This window comes from Panthera uncia, chromosome D2, assembly GCF_023721935.1.
Source record: "Panthera uncia isolate 11264 chromosome D2, Puncia_PCG_1.0, whole genome shotgun sequence".
Classification (NCBI taxonomy): domain Eukaryota; kingdom Metazoa; phylum Chordata; class Mammalia; order Carnivora; family Felidae; genus Panthera; species Panthera uncia.
The window spans coordinates 20,366,783-20,388,896 of record NC_064818.1 but is presented as its reverse complement, the minus strand read 5'-3'; the positions used below and the strand labels follow the sequence as shown (position 1 = coordinate 20,388,896).

General features: G+C 41.0%; 1 protein-coding gene and 1 non-coding gene across 3 annotated transcripts in view; both read left to right on the top strand.

Annotated features, from left to right (window-relative positions):
* Positions 1-22,114, top strand: part of CCDC6 (coiled-coil domain containing 6) — a 109,359-nt gene that overhangs the window by 82,820 nt on the left and 4,425 nt on the right. The window contains exons 4-8 of one of the 2 annotated variants that reach the window (XM_049646127.1): positions 386-489; positions 2,322-2,482; positions 8,125-8,281; positions 9,606-9,706; positions 21,079-21,203. In XM_049646127.1, the coding sequence (XP_049502084.1) occupies positions 386-489; positions 2,322-2,482; positions 8,125-8,281; positions 9,606-9,706; positions 21,079-21,203 (648 nt within the window). Of the gene's footprint in view, positions 1-385; positions 490-2,321; positions 2,483-8,124; positions 8,282-9,605; positions 9,707-11,587; positions 12,996-21,078; positions 21,204-22,114 lie in introns of those variants that run through there. The other variant, XM_049646128.1, reaches the window with a different exon arrangement.
* LOC125933615 (U6 spliceosomal RNA) lies at positions 17,029-17,132 on the top strand. The gene has a single exon (XR_007461029.1). It is a non-coding gene; the product is annotated as a U6 spliceosomal RNA (small nuclear RNA).

Below are 22,114 nucleotides of genomic sequence, written 5' to 3'. Positions count from 1 at the left end.
TAATATAACCTTTCTGGTTTAACATTGAGCTACATGCAGAACCTGGGGAGGACAGACCCAGATAAATCCTGGTGTGAGTGGTAAGCACAGCTCCCCCAGACCCTCTTTAAAGAAGATTTTCGTGTGTCTTGACTAAATGCTGAAACAAGCAGTGTGATTCATGTACCAGAGGGCAATGAAGCATTCACATCAAAGAGTGAACCTGTCTCAGTTTTCCCAGTTGAAATTTAAGAACTAGATGCGCTTAATGTGTCTGTGCCAGGAAACTGGCCATTTCTTTGCAGATTTCTCCAAGCGAGGGAGTCCTAATGGTCCAATCAAAAAACCTCATTAACAAGGTTTAAATGGCCTACTATTCTCAGTAAAACTTTTTCCCTTCCTTTAGTTGAGACGAGAGAAGATCGACCTTGAAAATACTTTGGAACAAGAACAAGAAGCACTAGTTAATCGTCTCTGGAAAAGGATGGACAAACTTGAAGCGGAAAAGCGGTTTGTTTAGTCTTGCTGTTCAGTACGGTGTGTGTGCATGTCTGGGGTGCTGAGCTGGGTGTGACAAGGATAACAGAAGGGGCATTGTGATGCCCTGGGTGATGCACTCATTCATTAATTTGCCAAACCAAAAAAGTGTTGACAGCTTTCTGAACTCTTCTCATGCTGGTCACCTCTTTATATTTCTCTCTTATCGTCCCAGTAAAATTTCCTTTCATTTGGGGTTAAAGGTTATGAAGAGATTAGCTAAGGTGCTATTTTTCACCTTTAAATTGTTTGAAAGATGGTTGCAATTTCAACTTTTTACCTTGTTGAACTGGCTCCCCCAGTTTTCTAAAGTGGTTAGGATGTATATTGTGTACAGTTAATGATTACACATCTCTAGAATGTATTTCATGAGGAAGGCTGAGATTTTAACAGGAAAATTATCGATTTTAAAACTTACTGTGAAAAACTTGATGTAGTTAAGGTTAGGAATTGTGCTAAAAGTAGGTACATGGATGTGAAATGTCATTCAACAGCAAATGTTTCTTGAACCGCTTTATGCAAAACACTGTCAGGCCCTAATTTCTAAGTACTATGTACTTTGCGGGGGTGATGGAGCAGGGCTTGAAGAATGGCAGGGAGGTTCTGTATGTGGGATGTGTTCATGGGTATGGAAAGGGAGTTTTTTAAAAATGTTCATTAAGCTACTTCACTAGGATCTTTTGTTTGCTAACCAGAGTCCTTTTGCCGTAACTATTTGGTCTGCATGAACATCCATAAGTTATTTTGAGTTCATCTCTAAATTTGCAAAATATAGTCCTGTCTTTAAGTGAAAAATAGAGCTCTATCCCTGGGGGAAATATTCAAGCTGTAGGTGAATTGGCTGTTTTGCATTATTGTAGTGGTACTAATAAATTGAATTATTAAAAGTTACTTAATATAATAAATGCAGGGATCATTACAGTATTTAACATACCAGTTTTCTCAACAAGGGCAGGCCTGAAGGTGATTCACAGTTTGCATTTGGGCAAATTTAAAGGTGAAAAGTTAAAAACCAAACCAAAACCCTAGCAGCTTATAAAAGGGGACTTGGAGGTCCATTGTCAGTCTGCCTTCCTTTGCAGAATGCAGCTGGAGGTTTTGTATAGATAAGTACCAGAGTATTGTGTTAAGTAATATGAAATTATCATCTGTAGGTCAAAAGTTGTTGAATATTCACATTCCATGTGCTTCAAACTAATGATAATTGGTAGAGAAGGTGGGACCACCAATTATTAACCCAGTGATTTTGGTTTTATTTTGTTCTTTATCTTTTTGCCTCTGCTATGGCCAAAAGCAAAGGGCCTTCAGCCCAGTTTGTCATGCCGTTAGGATTGGTTTTTCAGGAGGGAATTTTATAAGTGGAGTCTATGTGAAGCCACCTTCCAAGGGGGTTCATAATATGGAGCTTGTAAGTTTCACCAAGCACTGAGTGAAATTTCTTTAGTCAACCATACAAATCAATATGATGAATGTTTAGGTAGCAGATAATTCTGAGTGCCTACTGTATGCCAGGCATAATAAGCAGAAGCAGACATTGCAGACTTTCTCGCTAATGCTTAATTATCAGTGGTCCCTGAAAAGAAAAAAAAGGGTGGATCCTACAGCCCTGCCCTTTGACCTTGACTGGATCCTACTAGGTAAGGGAGCTCAGAAGTAGATATAAAATGGGCAGAGGAGTTTGGCAACCCTGTGAATTCCGGTGATTTACAGGAGTTTCCTATTAAAACAAACCCTCCAGCTAGTAGGTTGTTTTGTCTTTTAAGGCAAACTGTTTTTCATTGTTGGAATTTTTCTTTTCACTGAAGAATCCTGCAGGAGAAATTAGACCAGCCGGTCTCTGCGCCCCCGTCGCCTAGAGACATCTCCATGGAGATAGACTCTCCAGAAAACATGATGCGCCACATCAGGTTTTTAAAGAATGAAGTGGAGAGGCTGAAGAAGCAGCTGAGAGCCGCTCAGTTACAGCGTATGTAGCCTCTGATTTCACTGGTCTTCTGAGTACAGAATTAATCCATTTCCCAGTTACAGGATTTTACCAGTATTTACCATTGAATTTGCATAAATCAAATCCATACTGTATTTCATTACCAGTACATGTGTCTAGAAATCTTTCTATCATCCTGGAATAGATTATTTTTGAAAGTATTATAGTGGGACAAGGCAAATAGTTTAGAATACTTCTAGAAAATCAAATAATTTGAGGAGAGTCCAGAATCAGGCACTATTATTAATCTTCTGCCCCATGTTCATCTCTAAGATTGCAGTAACAAATGTACTTTTGGGGAATTAAGGCAGAGAATATAGTATTTATTTTCCTTACTACTAAACTTTAGCATCAGATAACATCTGTTCATCATACTTGAGGAATAAATGCTTTAAAAATTTATACTGATTATTTTGGAAAAGGTCAAGATGTTGAGTTAGAAATCAAAGGAACTAGATTTCTGAACACTTGCCTAGGGCACTATGTATTTGCTTGGGCTTCTCCTGTTTATGCAGTTGGGTTGCTCATATGGGTCTGAATAGACCTTGTAGTGAAAGGTATGCAGGAAAAAGTAGCTGTCCTTCTCACCCCTGACCCCAACCACCCAGGTCTCACAATTACACAGTTTTTATTTATTTCTTCTTCCAGATAAACTTATTTTATACAAAAAGTAGCACAATGAACACACTCTTGTATTTTTCTTTTTTTTACTTACTGTATCTTGTAATTTTTTCCTTGCTAATACATAGAGATGTCTTACTCCTTTTCTAAAAGGATGCTTGGTATTTGGTTAAGTGGATACACTAGTGTCCCCGTACCCCCAGTTTCACTTCCCGTGGTGTCCATTACCTGTGGTCAACTGCAGTCCAGAGGCAGATGGTTCTCCTCCTGACTTAGCGTCAGAAGGTCAGTAGTAGCCTGATGATATGTCACATGCCTGTGTCATTCATCTCACTTCCATCTCCTCATGTAGGCATTTTATCATGTCACATCATCACAAGAAGGGTGAGTACGCACAGTAAGATATTTTGAGAGTGTCAGAGACGAAGACCTTCCCTTGCCCTTCAAGGTCCTTCTAGTCGGACTAAGAATCAAATTGACAGGAGACAGATTAACAGGAGAAAATCATATTTAATAGCATACGTACAGGAAATCTACAGGCAACATGAAGCTTATTTGGACAAAGGGAGGAGGGTTCTGAAGATACAAAGGAGAGACAGACCATCAGGAGGAAGGTGAGAGGAGATGTTTGGAAAACAAAGCCCTATTATGTAGAGAAGTTTCTTAGGTAAAGAGGAATCTCTGTTTATAGCTCTCTTTCTGGTACAAGCAGGCATTGGAGGGGAAGGTAAAGAGCTTTTCCTAAATCTGCTGGGTTTGGATTGCTTTTACTTCAAAATAATGTTCGTGCCAAAGTGGCCCATCTTGGGTGGCCTGCCCTCCCTACAAGAGAGACGGAGACAACTTCATGTAGCTATAATTGTTGTTATAATTGTTCTATTTTGTTATTACTTTGTTGACCTCTTACTGTGCCTAATTTAGAAATTAAACTTTATCATAGGTGTGTATATTGAGGAAAACACCTAGTATATGTAGGGTTTGGTGCCCTCCTTGGTTTCAGGCATCCACTGTGGGATCTTAGAGTACATCACCCTTGGATACCTTATACCATAATTTAGTTAACACCAGTTGTGATGCTGCAACCACAGTGGACATCTGTGTCCACACATTTGATACCTGAGCAAGAGCATCTTCAGGAGAAACTCCAGAAGTGGATTTGTTGAGTCACGTGAATGTGCATTTAAAATTTTGGTGATTCATACCTTAACATTGTCTTCTCTAAAGTTCACTGAAGATTCTAGTCCAGTAGTGCATCTGGGATGGTGACTCAGGATCATCCTTGGAACCTTTAAAAAACAATGTTCATTTCCTCTTGTTGCTGTAACAAATGACTGCAAATTTAGTAGCTAAAAACAACACAAATATATTACCTTCCAGTTCTGGAGGTCTATAGTCCAAGATATCTCTCACTGGGCTAAACTCAGGCTGTCAGCAGGGCTGGTTTCTGGTAAAAGGCTCTAGAGAGACTCTGTTTCCTTGTTTTTTTCCAGCTTCTAGAAGCTGCCTGTACTTTTGGGTCATAGTTCCTTCTTGCATTGGCATCACTTCTACCTGCATCTAGGATTGCATCTTTTCACTCCTGCTCCCCTGCCTCCTTCTTACAAGGACCCTTTGATTACCTTGGGCCCAGCCAGATAATCCACGATAAATTCCCACCCCAAGGTCCTTAACTTCGTCACAGCTACCAAGTCCCTTTTGCCATGTAAAGTGACATAATCCCAGGCTTCAGGGATTAGGATGTGGACATCTTTTGAGGGTCCATTATTCTGTCTAACCTCATACAGGATTCTGGGCTTACTCTAGGAGTAGAACCTGGTCCTCCATTTGTTTTAATACAAAGAATTCTGATGTGTACCTCGGGTTGAAAACCACTACATATATTACATGAAAACAAATCAGTTTTCAAATACTAGTTATGTTAGGATATTTTTTGAGTTTTTGGTGTGTCAGACAGATGTCTTTTAGCCCCTTTCTGAACTTCCTCCAGTGCTGTCAGTTTACAGTTCTTTCTCATGTATACTTATGCCCCAGACAAAACTTTTAGAAGAAATTGGGGAAGAATTTTTCATTCCCATAACTTTCTTCGTAGGGCACTATTTGGTCTTTGAAGAGACTGCAATGACTACAGGAGCATCCATAAGTGCTATTTCAATTTCATGAGGGCAGAGAAAGCTGAATGGAAGAAGGGGCATGTGGCTCCCTGCTGCTCACATTGGGTCTGGATTGGTTGAGAAGATGAGTTAGTGACTTTCCTTCATCCTCCAGAGGTCAGATACCCCACCTCTCTGCCATGCTGCTGGGACAGTTGGCTCCTTACGCTCCAAGGCCAGCGGTATCAAAACTTGAACCTCTCTCCCAATAATTCTTCAGCTCTGGATAAACATGAAAATCCCCTGGGGGCTTTTCAATATCCCAGTGGAGAGGCTTTATCCTCAGGATTCAGATTTGTTTGGGGTAGGATCCGGGCATCAGCATTTTCTAAAAGTATAAACTTGAAAGGGGATGCAAAATGTACAGGCCACCTTTGGATCATATGGGAACTGCCTCTTTGGAGTCTGTCTGGAAGTCATCCTCTATTGATGCTAACTTTGTGACTAAGTGTTCCAAGATGGCTGAAAATGGGGGAAGCATCGACTGTGCCCCCTGAGTCCTGGGAACTCTGTGAGAGAGCGTGAGAGGGTGGTGACTCACTCATGGGAGTAAATCCAGTCTCTTGAAATCCAGTGTGGTGGTGTGCCAGCAGAGGGCACCCAAGGAATACCGTGGTGTCAGCCATCTGCTGCTAGCGCTGTAACACTCAGAGGTGTTGGGCCTGGTGCTTTCTCTGTCCTCTAGCTTCTGGGTTAATTGCCCAACTGCCATGAAAGTCCTCCAGCCATCACTCCTGATGACTGATGTTCTTGTGTATAGATTATTAAGTATTCCCCTACTGATTTCCTCGGATGCTAAAGGATTGCATCTGAAAGACAGTGTTTCTTTAAATGATTGTTCTTTTTTTTTTTTTTTTTAATTTTTTTTTTAACGTTTATTTTTATTTTTGAGACAGAGAGAGACAGAGCATGAACGGGGGAGGGTCAGAGAGAGGGAGACACAGAATCTGAAACAGGCTGCAGGCTCTGAGCTGTCAGCACAGAGCCCGATGCGGGGCTCGAACTCACGGACCGTGAGATCATGACCTGAGCCGAAGTCGGAGGCTTAACCGACTGAGCCACCCAGGCGCCCCTAAATGATTGTTCTTGAAGCCTCATAGATCCTCAGTTCTCTGAAGCTTTCCTATTTATGGAAAAGAAAGGCAACTTGCTCCAACAGCCATCCCTCTTGTTCTAGAAACAATAATACTCCAAGGGGCCAATCTAGTGCTTCCTGTAGAGCTAGTGAAAAATTCTGCATGCTTGCATATTTGGGATGAAATGATTTAAATCATTTATATTAAAAGTGTACTTTGTAAATATTTTCCCAGCATGCCTTCAATTAAAGAGATTTTTGCATCTGGATTAGACAGCAGGGTTTCTGGTTATATTGAAAACAACTGAGGGATTTAGTGTTTAGTGCACATAACTGTTCAATAATTTTGGTATTTTTATTTGTATTTCTAAAATAAGGGTATTCAAGAACTTTTATATGTTCTGTAATGATGTGGTCTTAGAAATCATTGAATACTTAGCATCAAAAGTCATTATTTGCTAAAACATCAGAACTTCATAGAAGTGCTTAAAACTGAAAGTAATTTGGACTGGAGAGTTGAAGTAGGGTCACTTTGTGGGGAAGAGGTGGTCAGTGTGGCATTCCACACCTTCCTTCCTTCTTAAATTTGGAGTGGGCTAGTAATATGGAGCAGTAGTTTATAGGACTGTTTCCTCAGCATGACCATGACCGCTCTGAGTTTGTAGCTATTTTTTAGAAATGAGAAATAGGTGGAGATTTTATTTTTCCCAGGATGTTCATTGGCTGAGGGAGGGAAAAAGGATGGAAGCAAGAAGATGGGTTGACCCTACATTTTGTATTAACATTATTTTGGTGACTTAGTAACAACACATTCTGTCAGATGTAAACCAGCAAAGGGCTGGGGGTGGTCACATTTTACTGTTAATTGGAATGGTGCCAGAAAGTACCCCACAGTCCTGCACAGAGTGATCTCAACAGGGCAGGGGTTGTGAAAGCTCCAGAGAATTCAGCACAAGGACATTGTAGAGCCCCATGAAGATGTCAGTTCCACATTTCAGATTTCTGTATGGAGAATCTGATGGGCTTGGCTTGGGTCCATCTAGCCCTGAGGCTAATTGACCCTGGTCCAGGAGACGGGTACTGTAGCAGAGGCCTCGCTCTGTGGGGCAGCTCCTGAGGAACGGGAATTTGTCATAAGCAGGACTCCGTTCCTGGAGCCTACCTGCACATGGGTCTGTACCTGCAGTCTGACTCAGGCTGTGCATGAGTCAGGGAAGTAGAGTTACACACACCCGGAAAGTTAGACGTGACCTATTCATCTAAAGCTATTCACTACGTCAATTTCTATTTTTATAAAGAGAATTCTAACCTACCGCGTGTTCTAGTAGCCTGGTTCTCACTGGTGTGCTAACAGGCTGATGGGCTCCCTCTGTGTCTGGAGCTGAGGGGCAGCAGAATTGGTGCCTCCTCGAGGGGAGCCCAGGGCTGACGCAGTTTCCCTGGCTGGCCCCCTCCCGCCTCGGCTCCAGCGGCGCCCTTACTTGGCTCCAGCTCCACCATTTCCTCTTCCACAAACATCACTTTAGAAGGCAAGTAAGTGGGAGTGAAGGTACCTAACTACTCCGAGTGCCGCTTTGTATGCATGTGTTTTTCTAAATGCAAACCGTGGGTAAACTTCAACACGAAGGGGAAGCCTTAGATCCAGATCTCCCCGGGCAAGAGGGTAGGGGTGGGGGAGAGCCGCTGCCTCAGCATTGCTGCTGGGCGGCCATCACAGTACAGGGGGTGTGACGGCGCCTGCTCTGGCCGTGGTCTAATGGAGAGCTCTGGCCTTTCAGATTCCGAGAAGATGGCGCAGTATCTGGAGGAGGAGCGCCACATGCGGGAAGAGAACTTACGGCTGCAGAGGAAGCTGCAGAGGGAAATGGAGAGAAGGGAAGCCCTCTGTCGGCAGCTCTCTGAGAGCGAGTCCAGCCTGGAAATGGATGATGAAAGGTGTGCACGTCCTCTGAGCCTTGTGGAAAAATAAAGGAAACCAGGCCCCGAGAGGTCTCCCTTCGCATCCCGCTGGATGTGGAAGGAGATGGCTCGCGCTCGCCGCGGTGACCGCCGCATCCAAGCAGATGCTGAGGATGGGGAAGTGAAGAGCATTGGCCATTTTCCTTAATCACAGACCGAAAAAAAAAAAAAAAAAAAGGTCTTTTCAAAGTTACTACTTGGTAGTAGTAGTCTTAGTTGAGCAGCTATACTCTATACTGAACTAGGAATGACAATGTCACATTTGAGAGAAAGAAAATAGTTGGAAACTTGAGATGTCTCCAAGTTGTTTATTCCTTAGAGATGAAGAGGTGTTTTTCATTGCTGAGCAGGATGTAGGTGCCACCACGGTGGGCTGCCCTGGAGGGACAGGAAGAGTCAACAGTGGGTAGCTGAGAGATGCATGTGAAATTTCGGAGCCTGGTTTTCTTTAAGCCAAATAAACCAGCATGGAAGTGGCTGTGTTCATGTTCTCATAAACTGATTGACAATCAGGGCTGAGATCTTCCCTGGCATAAAGATGTCTGCACACACGGCCATTTCTTCCTTTGGCTGTATGGCCTCTGAAGGTTAGCTTACTGGGAGGTCTCCCAAGCAGAAATGTCTCCTTGTCAGCATTCTGTGCTTGTTCACAGCATAAAGGCTGACTTCCCTAACAATCACGCCTGAGTATTCTCAGGTCTGATGTGACTTCCACATCCAGGAGGAATGGTGTGGCCAAGTGTGGCTGCGGTACATGTGCTGTGCTAGTGTCTGTTACTACATTCTAGCGTGTGACTGTTTGTTAAGCAAAGCTTGTCTTGTAAATGATTGACTTCCAGTTCATGGGAATACCATTATCTTTAAGCTTTAATTTGATGACATAAATCTTAGAGGGCTTGTTTGGTTTTGAGTTTCAAATAATAATTTAAATGTAGCCATTAAAGCATGGATGTGTCTGTAATTCTTGGGATAGCAGAGGTAGACTTCTACATAGCTGTTGTGTGAGGAAGGAAAGCCCAGTCCTCTCTGTTGACTGGAGCAGCTCTGTTGGCAAGCCTCCACCTGGAGCTAGAACATTCCAAATTCCCTAGCCCGTACCCCTAGAGAGAGGACTTTGCCAAGCGGTGGAGCTGTGTGACCCCCAAGTCCACTTTATACATGTCTCCTAGCTTTATACATCACTCTCTAAATACCCAGAGTTTGACCTCATAATATGAACCCCCAACATTTTCTCATAGGAGCTCTCTTAGGAACTACTGAAGTCCAGACTGTTCTGATAATCTCCCCCCTCTCCTCTTAGGTATTTCAATGAGATGTCTGCACAAGGATTAAGACCTCGCACTGTGTCAAGCCCGATCCCTTACACACCTTCTCCAAGTTCCAGCAGGCCTATATCACCCGGTAAGTACACGTCCTCAGCTACTTCTGTGACTGATATCTGGGACATCTAATAGGCATCTCCAAATATGTTCCCCTCCAGCGTATAAAAATCTTGTAAACAAAGGGAGAATGGTCCTGTGTTTTTCAGAAACAGCTAAAACAAATCACTATCAAGACTGAGTTTTAATCTGAAATTTTTAAGCATAAATTTTATTGTGCCAGCTGGTGTTTTTAGATTGTTTGTTATTGTTTAAAAAGAATTTAACTCCAAAAATTCTTTTTAAAAAGACGGTCTTAGACTGATTTTAAGTGCCTGTGGATTGACAAAGCATTGGATAGATGTTTTCTAAGATGGATCATAGCATATCTCCTGTGGGTTCTATTGTTGTACGTATGTTATCTCATTTTTATCCTCAGAATAGTTCATGTAGGCATCATTTTTCTCATGTTAAAATTGAGGAAGCAGTGATTCAGAAATTCATTGGCTATTGGTCTTAGATCCAAGGAAATGGCAAGGCAGGGTGGCTCTTATTTCCAAAGGTTGTATTCTTTTGAGCACAAGCTGCCTCCTGATAGTCCCACTGATGGGTGAGTGGGACCGGGCCCTAGTAGGCAGGCCATGCAAGAAGGAACTGGCCTTGCTTTTGGCTTTGCTTCTGCATCTGGCTTTGCTCCTCAGAAGCCTTTCCCTCAAAGGCGTGCTTGTCTTCATCTGACCCCGAAAACTCTCTCCCCGCAGGGTCTCTGGCTCAGAACCAGCACAGCGTGGGGCTCTCGGGCCAGGAGGGCAAGTAAATGATCCAGCAAGGAAGAAAGAGGAAGCCGGGGGCGGGGGTGGGTGAGTGGAGCGGAGGGAGGAAAGAAAAGGTAGCAAGCCAAAGGATTGTGTCTTGTGACTGAGGGGACGAGTCTGAGTTTCTTGTCCTTGCTGGTAAACAGATTTTAAACAGAGTTGGGGAAAAAGAGTGTGGGGGGGAGGAGTTTCACAGCGGAATAACGCGAGGTGTCTGCTTGGAAGAGTGGCACAGGAAAGGCTTTGTGGTTTTGGAAAGTAAAACAGCTACATGTTAGGTACAGCCTCACCTTGTCTGTTGCAACACTGACAAAGAGGAATGCCCTTCAGGTGGATGAGGGGAAATGCTACAGTAATGCACGTTGCCACAGACATGCTGTGAGGTTAGGATCTCAGCCCTGTGCTATACTGCTGTGACCTTTTTTTGTCTGTTTTTTAAGAGGAGAAATCAAAAGCATGTCCAGCACAAAGCATGGCAACTTTTGTCTGGTTCAGGCAGGGTAAAGAGGAGCTGTTTGCAAACCAAAAGGACTTCGTATCATAGATCAATGCATGATCATCTCCCCTTGTTCTTGCCCAAAAGGATGTTCTGGAATCTGTTTCTCCTGTTCTCTCGTGGCCTTTAAATCTCTCCAAAAGCTCCTCTGCCTTGCTGCCTCTCAGTTTTCCCCAAATAATGCTTGGGTTTCATTACCATGATAAAAGTCTTTGCCTTCTGATTTATTGATATAAAAGGAAGGCATGCATTAGGAAGAAGCAAGATGGGGGTAGCTTTTATAGTTGATGGTGATGTTGATTCATATGAAGTATAATTTAGCCTTCTGTTTGATTTATTTAAACCTGAAGAAATCCTTAGAGACATGTATTTTCCAATTCATTAAACCTAATGTGGTCATTGAATAAAAAAAAAAAGCAAAAGTCAGACCTTGGCTGGGAATATTAACTTTTATTGTAACAGATCTTCTATAGGAAGATCTTACTCTGTGTACATAATTTTGACTGTCACTGCACCTGTCCTTGTAGTGTGGGACATGCCTGTATAGATAAGCCATTTGCTCTTTCCTTAAACTAAGTAATAAGTAACACCTAGATTTTTTTTTTTCTTTCAGCCAGCCTAAGTGAGAAGAACATGTGTGTCTTATTTTAAACTCGATAATATCATCGAAGTTGATTTTATCTCGTACTTGGCAGCAGAATTACTCCTAATCTAGTCCCTTGCTGTCCCATACGTAGTTCATCAGCAGAACGTGAATTTTCAAGTTTGCTTTTCAATTTAGTTTTTATTGGAAGAAGTTGTGGTTCTTTGTATTAAGAATCTGTAATCACTTTCTTAGTAGAATTATATTATTCATAAAAATAGTTTCCATTTCCATGCTAAGCATTTTGGCTCGTTTCTTCCTTTACCATTTCTGATTAACATTGGCAATCTTGGGTTTCATCAAGCTGTTGAAATGTTTTAAGTTCTCTTTCAGTTTGACTGAAAAGTGTATTTCCTAGAATTTATGAAAGATCCTTTTAATAATATGTGGTGTTACATATGTGGATTATATATGAGCAAAGTATTACTTGTCAACAGTTATCTTTCAGGTTGTCCATTATTTGATGCAGCCTGACAAAAGACACTCCCAATTAGCATATTTTGATGTGCCTAAATCAGAGATGGGGACTAAGGAAGTTTGAAAAAGGGTCTACACCCCAGTAGCAACAAGCATACTCACTGCTCAGATCTTGGTTTTTAATTCCATTCTCCAATGAAAAGAACTGGATGTTTCTAGGGCTTAGAGAAGGGGATATACAGGATGAACCTGAAAAATCTGATAATGCTGCCAAGTAAGGAGGTGCTCAAGAAACAAGATGAAAGTATGTGAAAGAGACCCAGGAGCCAACCAAAAGAGCTCCCTGAGGCCAAAGCTGGAACCGTTGGAGCAACACAAGAAATAATGTCATGCTGGGTTATAACCCAAACATAAAACAAACATCCATGAGTTCATACTAATATAAATAAGTGACTGAATAAGTAAATAAGGGAGAAGAGACAAATCTCCCATACAGAAGAATTCCAAATAATTTTTGGATACTCTATTGTCAAGGCAGTGGAAATAACTCTTCACTCTTTTAAGCGTGGGCTGCACATAAGGTCTTCCTTCCAAAGAATAAGTATGGAAAGGGGAAAAAAAGAGTAACATTACCATGGAGGAACCTGATATATGTGACCTCAGCCAGGCCATCGGGGTCCACATCGACAATGGGGAGCCTTGTCGGGAGTGTGTATCCTTGATGTGAAAATGGCATTTCACCTCTGTGGTCTTACTCTGTAAACACCCGTAACCCCAGCTGAGCCATGTGGAAAACATCAGACACATCCTGATTGAAGGATAGTTTGTCTATAAAATACCTCATCAGTATACCCCAAATCTAACAAGCTCCTCAAAAACAGGGAAAATTGAGGAACAGTCTCAGCCAAGAGGCGCCTAAGGAGATGTGGCAATTAAATATAAAGTGTCATCCTAAATGGGGTCCTGGAACAAAAAAAAGGACATTAGGTAAAACCTCAGGAAGTCCAGAAAAGTATGGACCTGAGCTAATAATAATAATAATAATAATAATATTAATAATTACTAATGTATCAGTAATAGTTTACTAGTTGTGAAAAATGTGTCATATTGGCATAAGATGTTAATACGGAAATCAGAATGTGGTCTATACAGGAATTCTCTGTACTGTTTTTGCCACTTTTCTGTAAACCTAAAACTATTCTAAAATTAGAAGCTTACTTAAAGTTTTTTTAATGTTTATGTTATTTTTGAGAGACAGAGCACGAGTGGGGGAGGGGCAGAGAGAGGGAGACATAGAATCCAAAGCAGGCTCCAGGCTCTGAGCTGTCAGCACAGAGCCTGATGCGGGGCTCGAACTCACAAGCCGTGAGATCACGCCCTAAGCCGAAGTTGGATGCCCAACCGACTGACCAACCCAGGTGCCGCATTAACTTACTTATTTTAAATGTTTGTTTATTTTGAGAGGGAGAAAGAGTGTGTGAGTGGGAGAGGGGTAGAGGGAGTGAGAGAGACAATCTTATGCAGGCTCTACCCTGTCAGTGCAGAGCCCAACATGGGGCTCAATCTCAGCAACTGTGAGATCATGACCTGAACTGAAATCAAAAGTTAGGCACTTAACTGACCTAAGCCACCCAAATGCCCCTAAAAGTTAATTAAAAAACAAAACAAACTGCAGAAATAGATGAGATCTCACCTAGTCATAATAGATAAAAGGAGCAGAGAAACACCCTCCTGTCTGATCCTGAAGCAACTGCAATATTTAGAGGTCAAGTTCAGGAGGAAAAACTGGCAAAGGAGATTGGGAAGTGGCTACCAGAGGAGTGGAAGGAAAAAATAGGAATACGATCTCACAGAGTCTTTCAACAAGAAGAGAGTGGTCAGCTTCATCAGATGTTCTCCAAGGTCAAGTAAAATGAGGAGTGGAGAATGGTTATTGCAGCTGGCAGAGCAGAAACACTGCTGACATTGCAGGAGCAGTCTTGATGGAGGGATGGAGACAGAGCCACATTAGGGAGATTTAAAGAGGAAATCCTGTCTATATTGTCTGTGTTTTTGCAAAGACAATGTTTTTATGTGTGATTTGTAGAACTACAATCTCTTAAAATTGTAATTTAAAATAATCTTAAAAGGAAGAAAAGGTATATCTGCCTTTAGTCCAGTTTTACATTTCTTTTTTCATTAGCAAAAAGATACTAAAGAAAATTTGGGGACAATCGGAAGGATATAAGCAGAAATAAAGTCCCTCTTTCCAGAGTCCAGAATCCCTCTATCCAAAGGTGGAGTTAATATTTTAGTGTTTCCAGGTGTGTCCTTTCCCTACCCCCCTCCTCTTACAGTGTTCCTTTGGAGAGGTGGTTTCATACAGATTATATATATTTTGTGTTTGCCTCATTTTGCTTAGTAGTTTTTCTCATGAACTGCTTTTAATTAATCATCTTTTAATTTTGCAGCCTTGAGCTTGTGGACAGTGAAATAAGTCTTAACATTTTTACTTTTTAGTTAATGCATTTCTATGAGAGCCAGAGAAATTTATCGTAGCAATAACTTTGAAAGCCATAGTATTCGATTTAGTAGACTGGTATTTGGGGGTTGGCATTTTCAACCTAGGTATTTGTGTTCTCATCCTGTATTTTTTCTTTTGTTTTTTATTTTTTGTTTTTTTGTGCAAGCATGGGAGAAGGACAGAGAGAAAGAGAAAATCCCAAGCAAACTCCATGCTTAGCACGGAGCCTGACAGGGGGCTCAGACCTAAGGCAAAATGAAGAGTCAGATACCCAACTGACTGAGCCACCCAGGCACGCCATCTCCTCCTGTGCTGTGTTCACACATGGGTCAGATGCAAGATGATTAGAACTTAAGGGAAAACAAAAAGTACTAAGACCTGGTCTCTGGCCTCTAAGAGCTTATCATCAACAAACAATAGGGCCTGGGGAAGGGGGTGAAATACAATAAACAAATTCTTTGCAAGAAACTTTATAAGGCCAAGCATAATGAATTTATGTAAAAATTGAGTAGTTGAACAGTGGTGCATCTACTCTGTGGAATACTTACTACTCAGCAGTAAAAAGGAACCAACCTGATAACGTGTGAGAACTTGGATGGAGCATGGGGAGTGTTATGATGGATGAAAAAAGCCATTCTCAAAGGGTTATATGATGTACGATTTCATTTCTAGAACATTCTCAAAATGACACCATTACTGGGATGGGGGAACAGACCAGTCATTGCCAGGGTGTAGGATGAGGGGGAGGGTGTGACCAGGGAAAGGATGGGCATGACCGGCTTTCTTTGTGATGTTGGAGCAGTTTTGCATCTGGTTGTGGTGAGTTACTTGGATCTACACATGTGATAAAATTACTTTGAGTTGTGTACACACATGCACACAGGAAGAGCACAATAAAACCTGATGAAATCCAACTCAAGTCTCTGCCTTGGTCACTAGTGGTGGACCTGTGTTCGTGTTCTGGGTTGACACTGTGCTGTGCTTATGGAAGATGTTCCTGGGGAGGCTGGCTGCAGGGTCCACAGGACCCATGTAGTGTGTGTGCAACTTCATGTGGATGGTAAATGGTTTCAAAATAAAAAGTTATAATTGAAAAAAATATAGTTTAAGAAGAGATTAAACAAAGAGAGCTACCAGCTTAGAGCACTTTAGAGATGGGCCTTAAAGGAGCTTAATGAGCTGAAGCTTAATGAGGCCATAGTTGGCCAGGCACTCTGAGCACTTTGTGATATTTACTCATTTCATCCCCACAGCAACCTTATGAGGCCACTACAGTAATCTCATTTTACAGTTGATGGATCTGAAGTCCACTGTCACTTGGTGCCAAGAGGCAGAACTAGAGTCTGAGCTAATATGACAGTCGGCTCTAGAGTGTCTGGGCCGTTTGCCTCTTCAGAGGCTGATCGAGGTCCTGACTGACATGAGAGAAGGTACAGAGAAGACATCCCAGGCAAAGGGCTGGTGTGAACTGAGCAGTAGAGGTGAGAATCAAGAGTGATAAGGTCACTGTGGTTCTTACCACAGGCTGTTCTGGGTCCTGCTCCCATGGATTCTGATTTCATTGGATATGGGGCTGGGCAAGGGCTTTGATACTCAAGAGATAGTTTGGAGCCAAGTGCAGAGGCCTTTATAATAGCCAGAGAAGACATTCTTTTTCTTCAATTTAGGTAGGCAACAGGGAGTCTTTGAAGATTCTTGATTAGCGTTTAACATACCAATAACCTTGTAATGCTACAAAATAGGCTAGATATTTATTATTATTATTATTATTATTATTACTATTATTATTATTATGAGTTTCTCTGTCTTGGGATAAGGATCCATAGTTTATCTCTTAAATTTCATCACTTGCATAAGAAACAGAACCTCTTCTTTCCTCCTCCAGCTGAACAAAGCCCTTATGGTTAAAAATAAACATGATCACTTAGTTTCCAAAGACTTATACTTTACTCTAGCCCTCCATTTTTTTTAAGATTGTTTGTTTGTTTGTTTATTTATTTATTTGTGTTTATTTTTGAGAGAGACAGAGACAGAATGTGAGTGGGTTAGGGGCAGAGAGAGAGGGAGACACAGAATCCAAAGCAGGCACCAGGCTCTGAGCTGTCAGCACAGAGCCTGATGCGGGGCTCGAACTCACAAGCCGTGAGATCTTGACCTGAGCTGAAGTCGGACACTCAACCCACTAAGCCACCCAGGCACCCCCAGCCCTCCATTTTTTAAATGTCAACTCAAGATCCACAAATGGAATAGAAACATGTGAAATAGCACTAGTTGATGGTCAAACCAAGAAATAACCTTTATTTTATATAAATAAAGACAACTAAAGGTAGGCTTGGTGGCTGCATGTCTCAGCCATGGAAGCCAAAAAAAAAAAAAAAAAACAACATACTTAACAGCTTCTTGTTTTTATGTAATTCAGAAAAGAGGCTAAGTGGAGTTCATGTTGCTTGACATCCGTTGGCTGATCTTAGATTCAAAGTGATTGAAAATGGCACTCATTTCAGCAGCACATATACTAAAACTGGAATGATACAGAGATTAGCATGCCCCCTGCACAAGGATGACATGCAAATTTGTGGAGTGCCCGTATTTTTTAGCCAAAGCAAATCTGAGAAAGAAAAAGCAAAGCTGGAGGCATCACAGTTCCAGACTTCCAAGTTATATTATAAAGCCATAGTAATCAAAAAAGTATAGTAATCAAAAAAATCAAAAACTGGCCCCAAAATAGACACATGGATCAACGAAACAGATTAGAAAACCCAGAAGAAGTAAACCCACGATGATATGGTGAGTTAATCTTCAACAAAGCAGGAAAGAATATCCAATGGGAAAAAGTCTCTTCAACAAATCAGTGTTGGGAAAATTGGACAGCTGCATGCCAAAGAATGAAACTGGACCATTTGCTTACACCATACACAAAAATAAATTCAAGATGGATTAAAAACCTAATAGTAAGACCTGAGACCATAGAAATCCTAGAAGAGAAAGTAGGCAATAATGTCTCAGATATTGGCAAGAGCAACTTCTTTCTAGATATATCCTATATCCCCTGAGGCAAGTGAAATGAAAGCAAAAATAAACTATGGGGACTACCTCAAAATAAAATCTTCTGTACCACAAGGGAAACAACAAAACTAAAACGCAGCCTATGGAAGGGAGAAGATATTTGCAAATGACCTTTCCGATAAAGGGTCAATATCCAAAATATATAAAGAACTTATAAAAGAACACCCAGGGGCACCTGGGTGGCTCAGTCAGTTGAGGATCTGACTTCTGCTCAAGTCATGATCTCATGGCTTGGGAGTTTGAGCCCTGAGTCAGGCTCTGTGCTGACAGCTCAGAGCCTGGAGCCTGTTTCATATTCTCTCTCTCTCTCTCTCTCTCTCTCTCTCTCTCTCTCTCTCTCTCTCTGCCCCTCCCCCACTTGCTCCGTCTCTCTCTCAAAAATTAATACAAACATTAAAAATTTTTTTAATTAAAAAACCTCAACACTCAAAAAACAATCCAATTTAAAATGGGTAGAAGATATGAACAGACATTTCTCCAGAGAAGACATACAGATGGCCAACAGACATGTGAACAGATGCTCAACATCACTCATTATTAGAGATGCACAATAATTGCAAATCAAAAACTACAATAAGAGATCACATCAAATCTATCAGAATGGCTAAAATCAACAACACCAGAAATAAAAGGTGAGAGGATGTGGAGAAAAAGGAATCCTCTTTCACTGTTGGTGGGAATGCAGCTGGTGCAGCTTCTGTGGAAAACAGTATGGAAGTTCCTCAAAAAGTTAAAAGTAAAACTACCCTATGATCCAGTAATTGTACTACTGAGTACCCCAAAAATACAAAAACACTAATTCGGAGGTGTACATGCACCTCTATGTTGATAGCAGCCTTATTTACCATGGCCAAGATACGGAAACATCCCAAGTGTCCATCGATTGATGAATGGATAAAGAAGATCGGTATATATACATACAATGTAATATTATTCAGCCATAAAAAGGAATGAAATCTTGCCATTTGCAATGATATGGATGGCTCTAAGAGAGTATAATGCTAAGTGAAATAAGTCAGAGAAAGACAAATACCATATGATTTCACTTATATGTGGAATTTAAGAAACAAAACAAATGAGCAAAGGAAAAAAGAGAGAGAGACAAAAACCAAGAAACAGACTATAGAGAACAAACTGATGGCTATCAGAAGAGAAGTTGGTTGGAGATTGGTGAAATAGGTGATGGGGGGATTAAGGAGTGCAGTTGTTGTGATGAGAACAGGGTGATGTGTGGAGTTGTTGAATCACTATAGTGTACACCTGAAACTAATATACCAGTGTATGTTAACGATATGGGAGTTAACAACAAAACCAAAGTGATTGAAAATAGGTTGTTCTGCCCAAACTCCCCGAATTGCCCCTTTGTTTCCATTTTCATTCCATTGATTCATATGGGATGTACTCTGTGCTGGATAACCCTGGTAGATGCTGGGAACTCAAAGATGTAAAGATAGCTGTATTTATTCACTGATAAATAAGCAATGCCCCAGACCACTAGACCAGTAGTTCCTGAGCTGCTTAGGTTGAACATTTGGATTATTTGAAAAACACAGCTGTTTGCTCCCCAACCCAAACCTATCTAAGGAAAAGGCTGGGCTTGAGTATTTTAAAAACACTTTGGAGATGATTCTGGGGTCCTAGATGGAGACTATGTAGAACATGATAGTGGGCTGGGGGTTGTTTATTTCCTTTTTTTTTTTTTTTTATTTATTTTTTATTTTTTTATTTTTTAATATATGAAATTTACTGTCAAATTGGTTTCCATACAACACCCAGTGCTCATCCCAAAAGGTGCCCTCCTCAATACCCATCACCCACCCTGCCCTCCCTCCCACCCTGCCCTCCCTCCCACCCCCCATCAACCCTCAATTTGTTCTCAGTTTTTAACAGTCTCTTATGCTTTGGCTCTCTCCCACTCTAACCTCTTTTTTTTTTTAAATATCAGCTGCTTTGGGGGAGCAGTGACATATATAGGGCTTCTGTTTTCTTTGTTGAATATCTTCAAGTTGCGAAGTTCTCCGTGGTGATTTTTTGGTTTTTTTTGTTTGCCTTTATAACAGCTACACACACACACACACACACACACACACACACACACACACACACAGTGGTTTTGTCTCATTGTTGGTGTCTCTTTTGACACTTCCTGTTTTCTTGCATCTGATTTTTACCCCTTTGCTCTGTGTTTCTCCTTGATTTTTATTTCTTCTCCTGTCTTTTCACTACTTCCCTACATCTTAGTTGGACTCCTAACAAGGTCTGGTTTTGTTTTGTTTTTTTTTTAATTGGGATAAGAACACTTACCATGAGATCTACTTTTAACAAAAATTTAACTATAACTATAGGCACAGTGTTGTACAGTAGATCTTCAGAACTTACTCTTCTTGTATAATTGAAACTTTATGCCTGTTGAGCAATAATTCTCTTTCTACTCTTAGCCCTTCACAACTACCTCTGTATTCTCCCTCTATGAGTTGACTTAAATGCCTCATATAATTGGTATCATGCAGTATTTGCCCTTCTGTGACTAGCTTATATTAGCATAATGTCCTCCAAGTTCATCCGTGTTCTCCTTAAAAAGAATTTCATTCATTTTAAAGGCTGAGTAATATTCCATTGTATGTATATACTATGTTTTCTTTATTCACTTATCTGTTGATAGACATTTAGGTTGTTTATACATCTTTGCTCTTGCAACATTATGTTGCATGATGTTGAGCATCTTTTCATATGCCTTTGACTATTTGTATGTCTTTGGAGAAATGTCTACTCAAATCCTTTGCCCATTTTTTAATTGGATTATTTATTTGATATTGAACTGTAGGAGTTCTTTATATATTTTGAATACTAATCCCTTATCTGATACATGGCTTGTAAATATTTTCTCATATTCCATAGGTTCCCTTTCTGTTGACTATTTCTTTCGTTCTGGAAGCTTTTGAGTTTGATATAGTCCCACTTGTCTATTTTCTGCTTTTGTGGCTGTGCTTTTGGTGTCACATCTGAGAAATCATTGCTAAGACCAATGTCATGAAGCTTTTCCTCTGTGTTTTCTTCTCAGGGTTTTATAGTTTCAGGTTTTATGTTTGAGTCTTTGGTCCATTTTGAGTTGATTTTTGTGTATGGTATTTGATAGAGGTCTAGTTTCGTTCTTTTGCATGTGGATATCCAATTTTCTCCGTACCATTTGGTGAAGAAGCTAGGCTTTCCCCATTATGAATTATGAACTTGGCCCCTTTGTTGAAGATTATTTGACCGTTTATGCATGGACCTATCTCTGGGCACTGTGTTCTGTTCCAGGACTTGACTATCATTTCCCCTTTGACCCAGCAGGCCATTCAGTGAACCCAGCACTCTTCTCATATGTGTTCATTTTTATTGGTGATGGAGAACTTTTGCATTTTAAGGTCTTCTAGATGGTTGAAGACAGCAGATAATTGAGTTTGAAATAATACTTGTTATTGTCATATTTCAGGTCTATCATATGCAAGTCACACAGTTGGCTTCACGCCACCAACTTCACTGACTAGAGCCGGAATGTCTTACTACAATTCCCCGGGTCTTCATGTGCAGCACATGGGAGCATCCCATGGCATCACAGTAAGTAGCCATAGGGCAGGAAGCCACACTTTACTCCTGCTGCTGATAGCAACAGGACCTCCTCAGGAGACCAGGCCCGTTGCCCTTAGACATTTACCTTTCTTCTCCCTCCCACCATCAGTTCACCTTCAAACTGTAGAGACTTCCAGCAGTTTATTACTAAGTTCTGGTGTTGAAAGTAACATCCTTCCTGGGAGACAAAAATTTCAGCTTCACTTTCTGTGAAAAATTGCCCTTTGTGAAATGTTATTTGAACTCTGGCCAATGCCTCGATTAGATTCTGGCCGGCTCTTTGCCATAACGAATCATTGCTGGTTGCCACAATATCTGCATCTTCACAGTTCACTGATCCCCAGTATTCTTTCTGAAATTAGCCTTGTTTCTTGTTTCACTCAGAATTTTCTCTCCTGGGATTAGAAGGAAACTTAAGTGCATTTGGTTAGGACTTCACTCGGGAGTTTTTTCTTTAGACCTGGTTATTTAGTTGACTAATAGAGCAGTTGGAAATGTAGCTAATGGGTTTGAGAATAGGAGAGACATGAGGGTATGTCCAGTAAGGGAATCTTTAAAAGAAGACTTTTATTCTGGAAAAGCAGTAAGGTATTTCTGAAGTTGTTTTTATTGGTTTGATGGCTTTATGTAAAAGCAGAAACATTTGGTTGAGCTGTAGCTCATAGGAGGTTGAAAACTTACTTTGAGTGATGGAAGGAACTTGGGGACATACAATGGACAGAAAAGATTTAAGTGGAGAATGAGACAGCTGTTTTTTAATTCTAGGGCTGTCTCCTGGAAGGGCCCAAGTCCAATTGTTTGGTCAATGCAAGTTTCATAGTAATTATGTATAGCTTTTTCGTGAGTGTAGGTGCAAACTCCACCTTGTTTTCATCAGTAGTTCAGAAACCAGTAGGGAT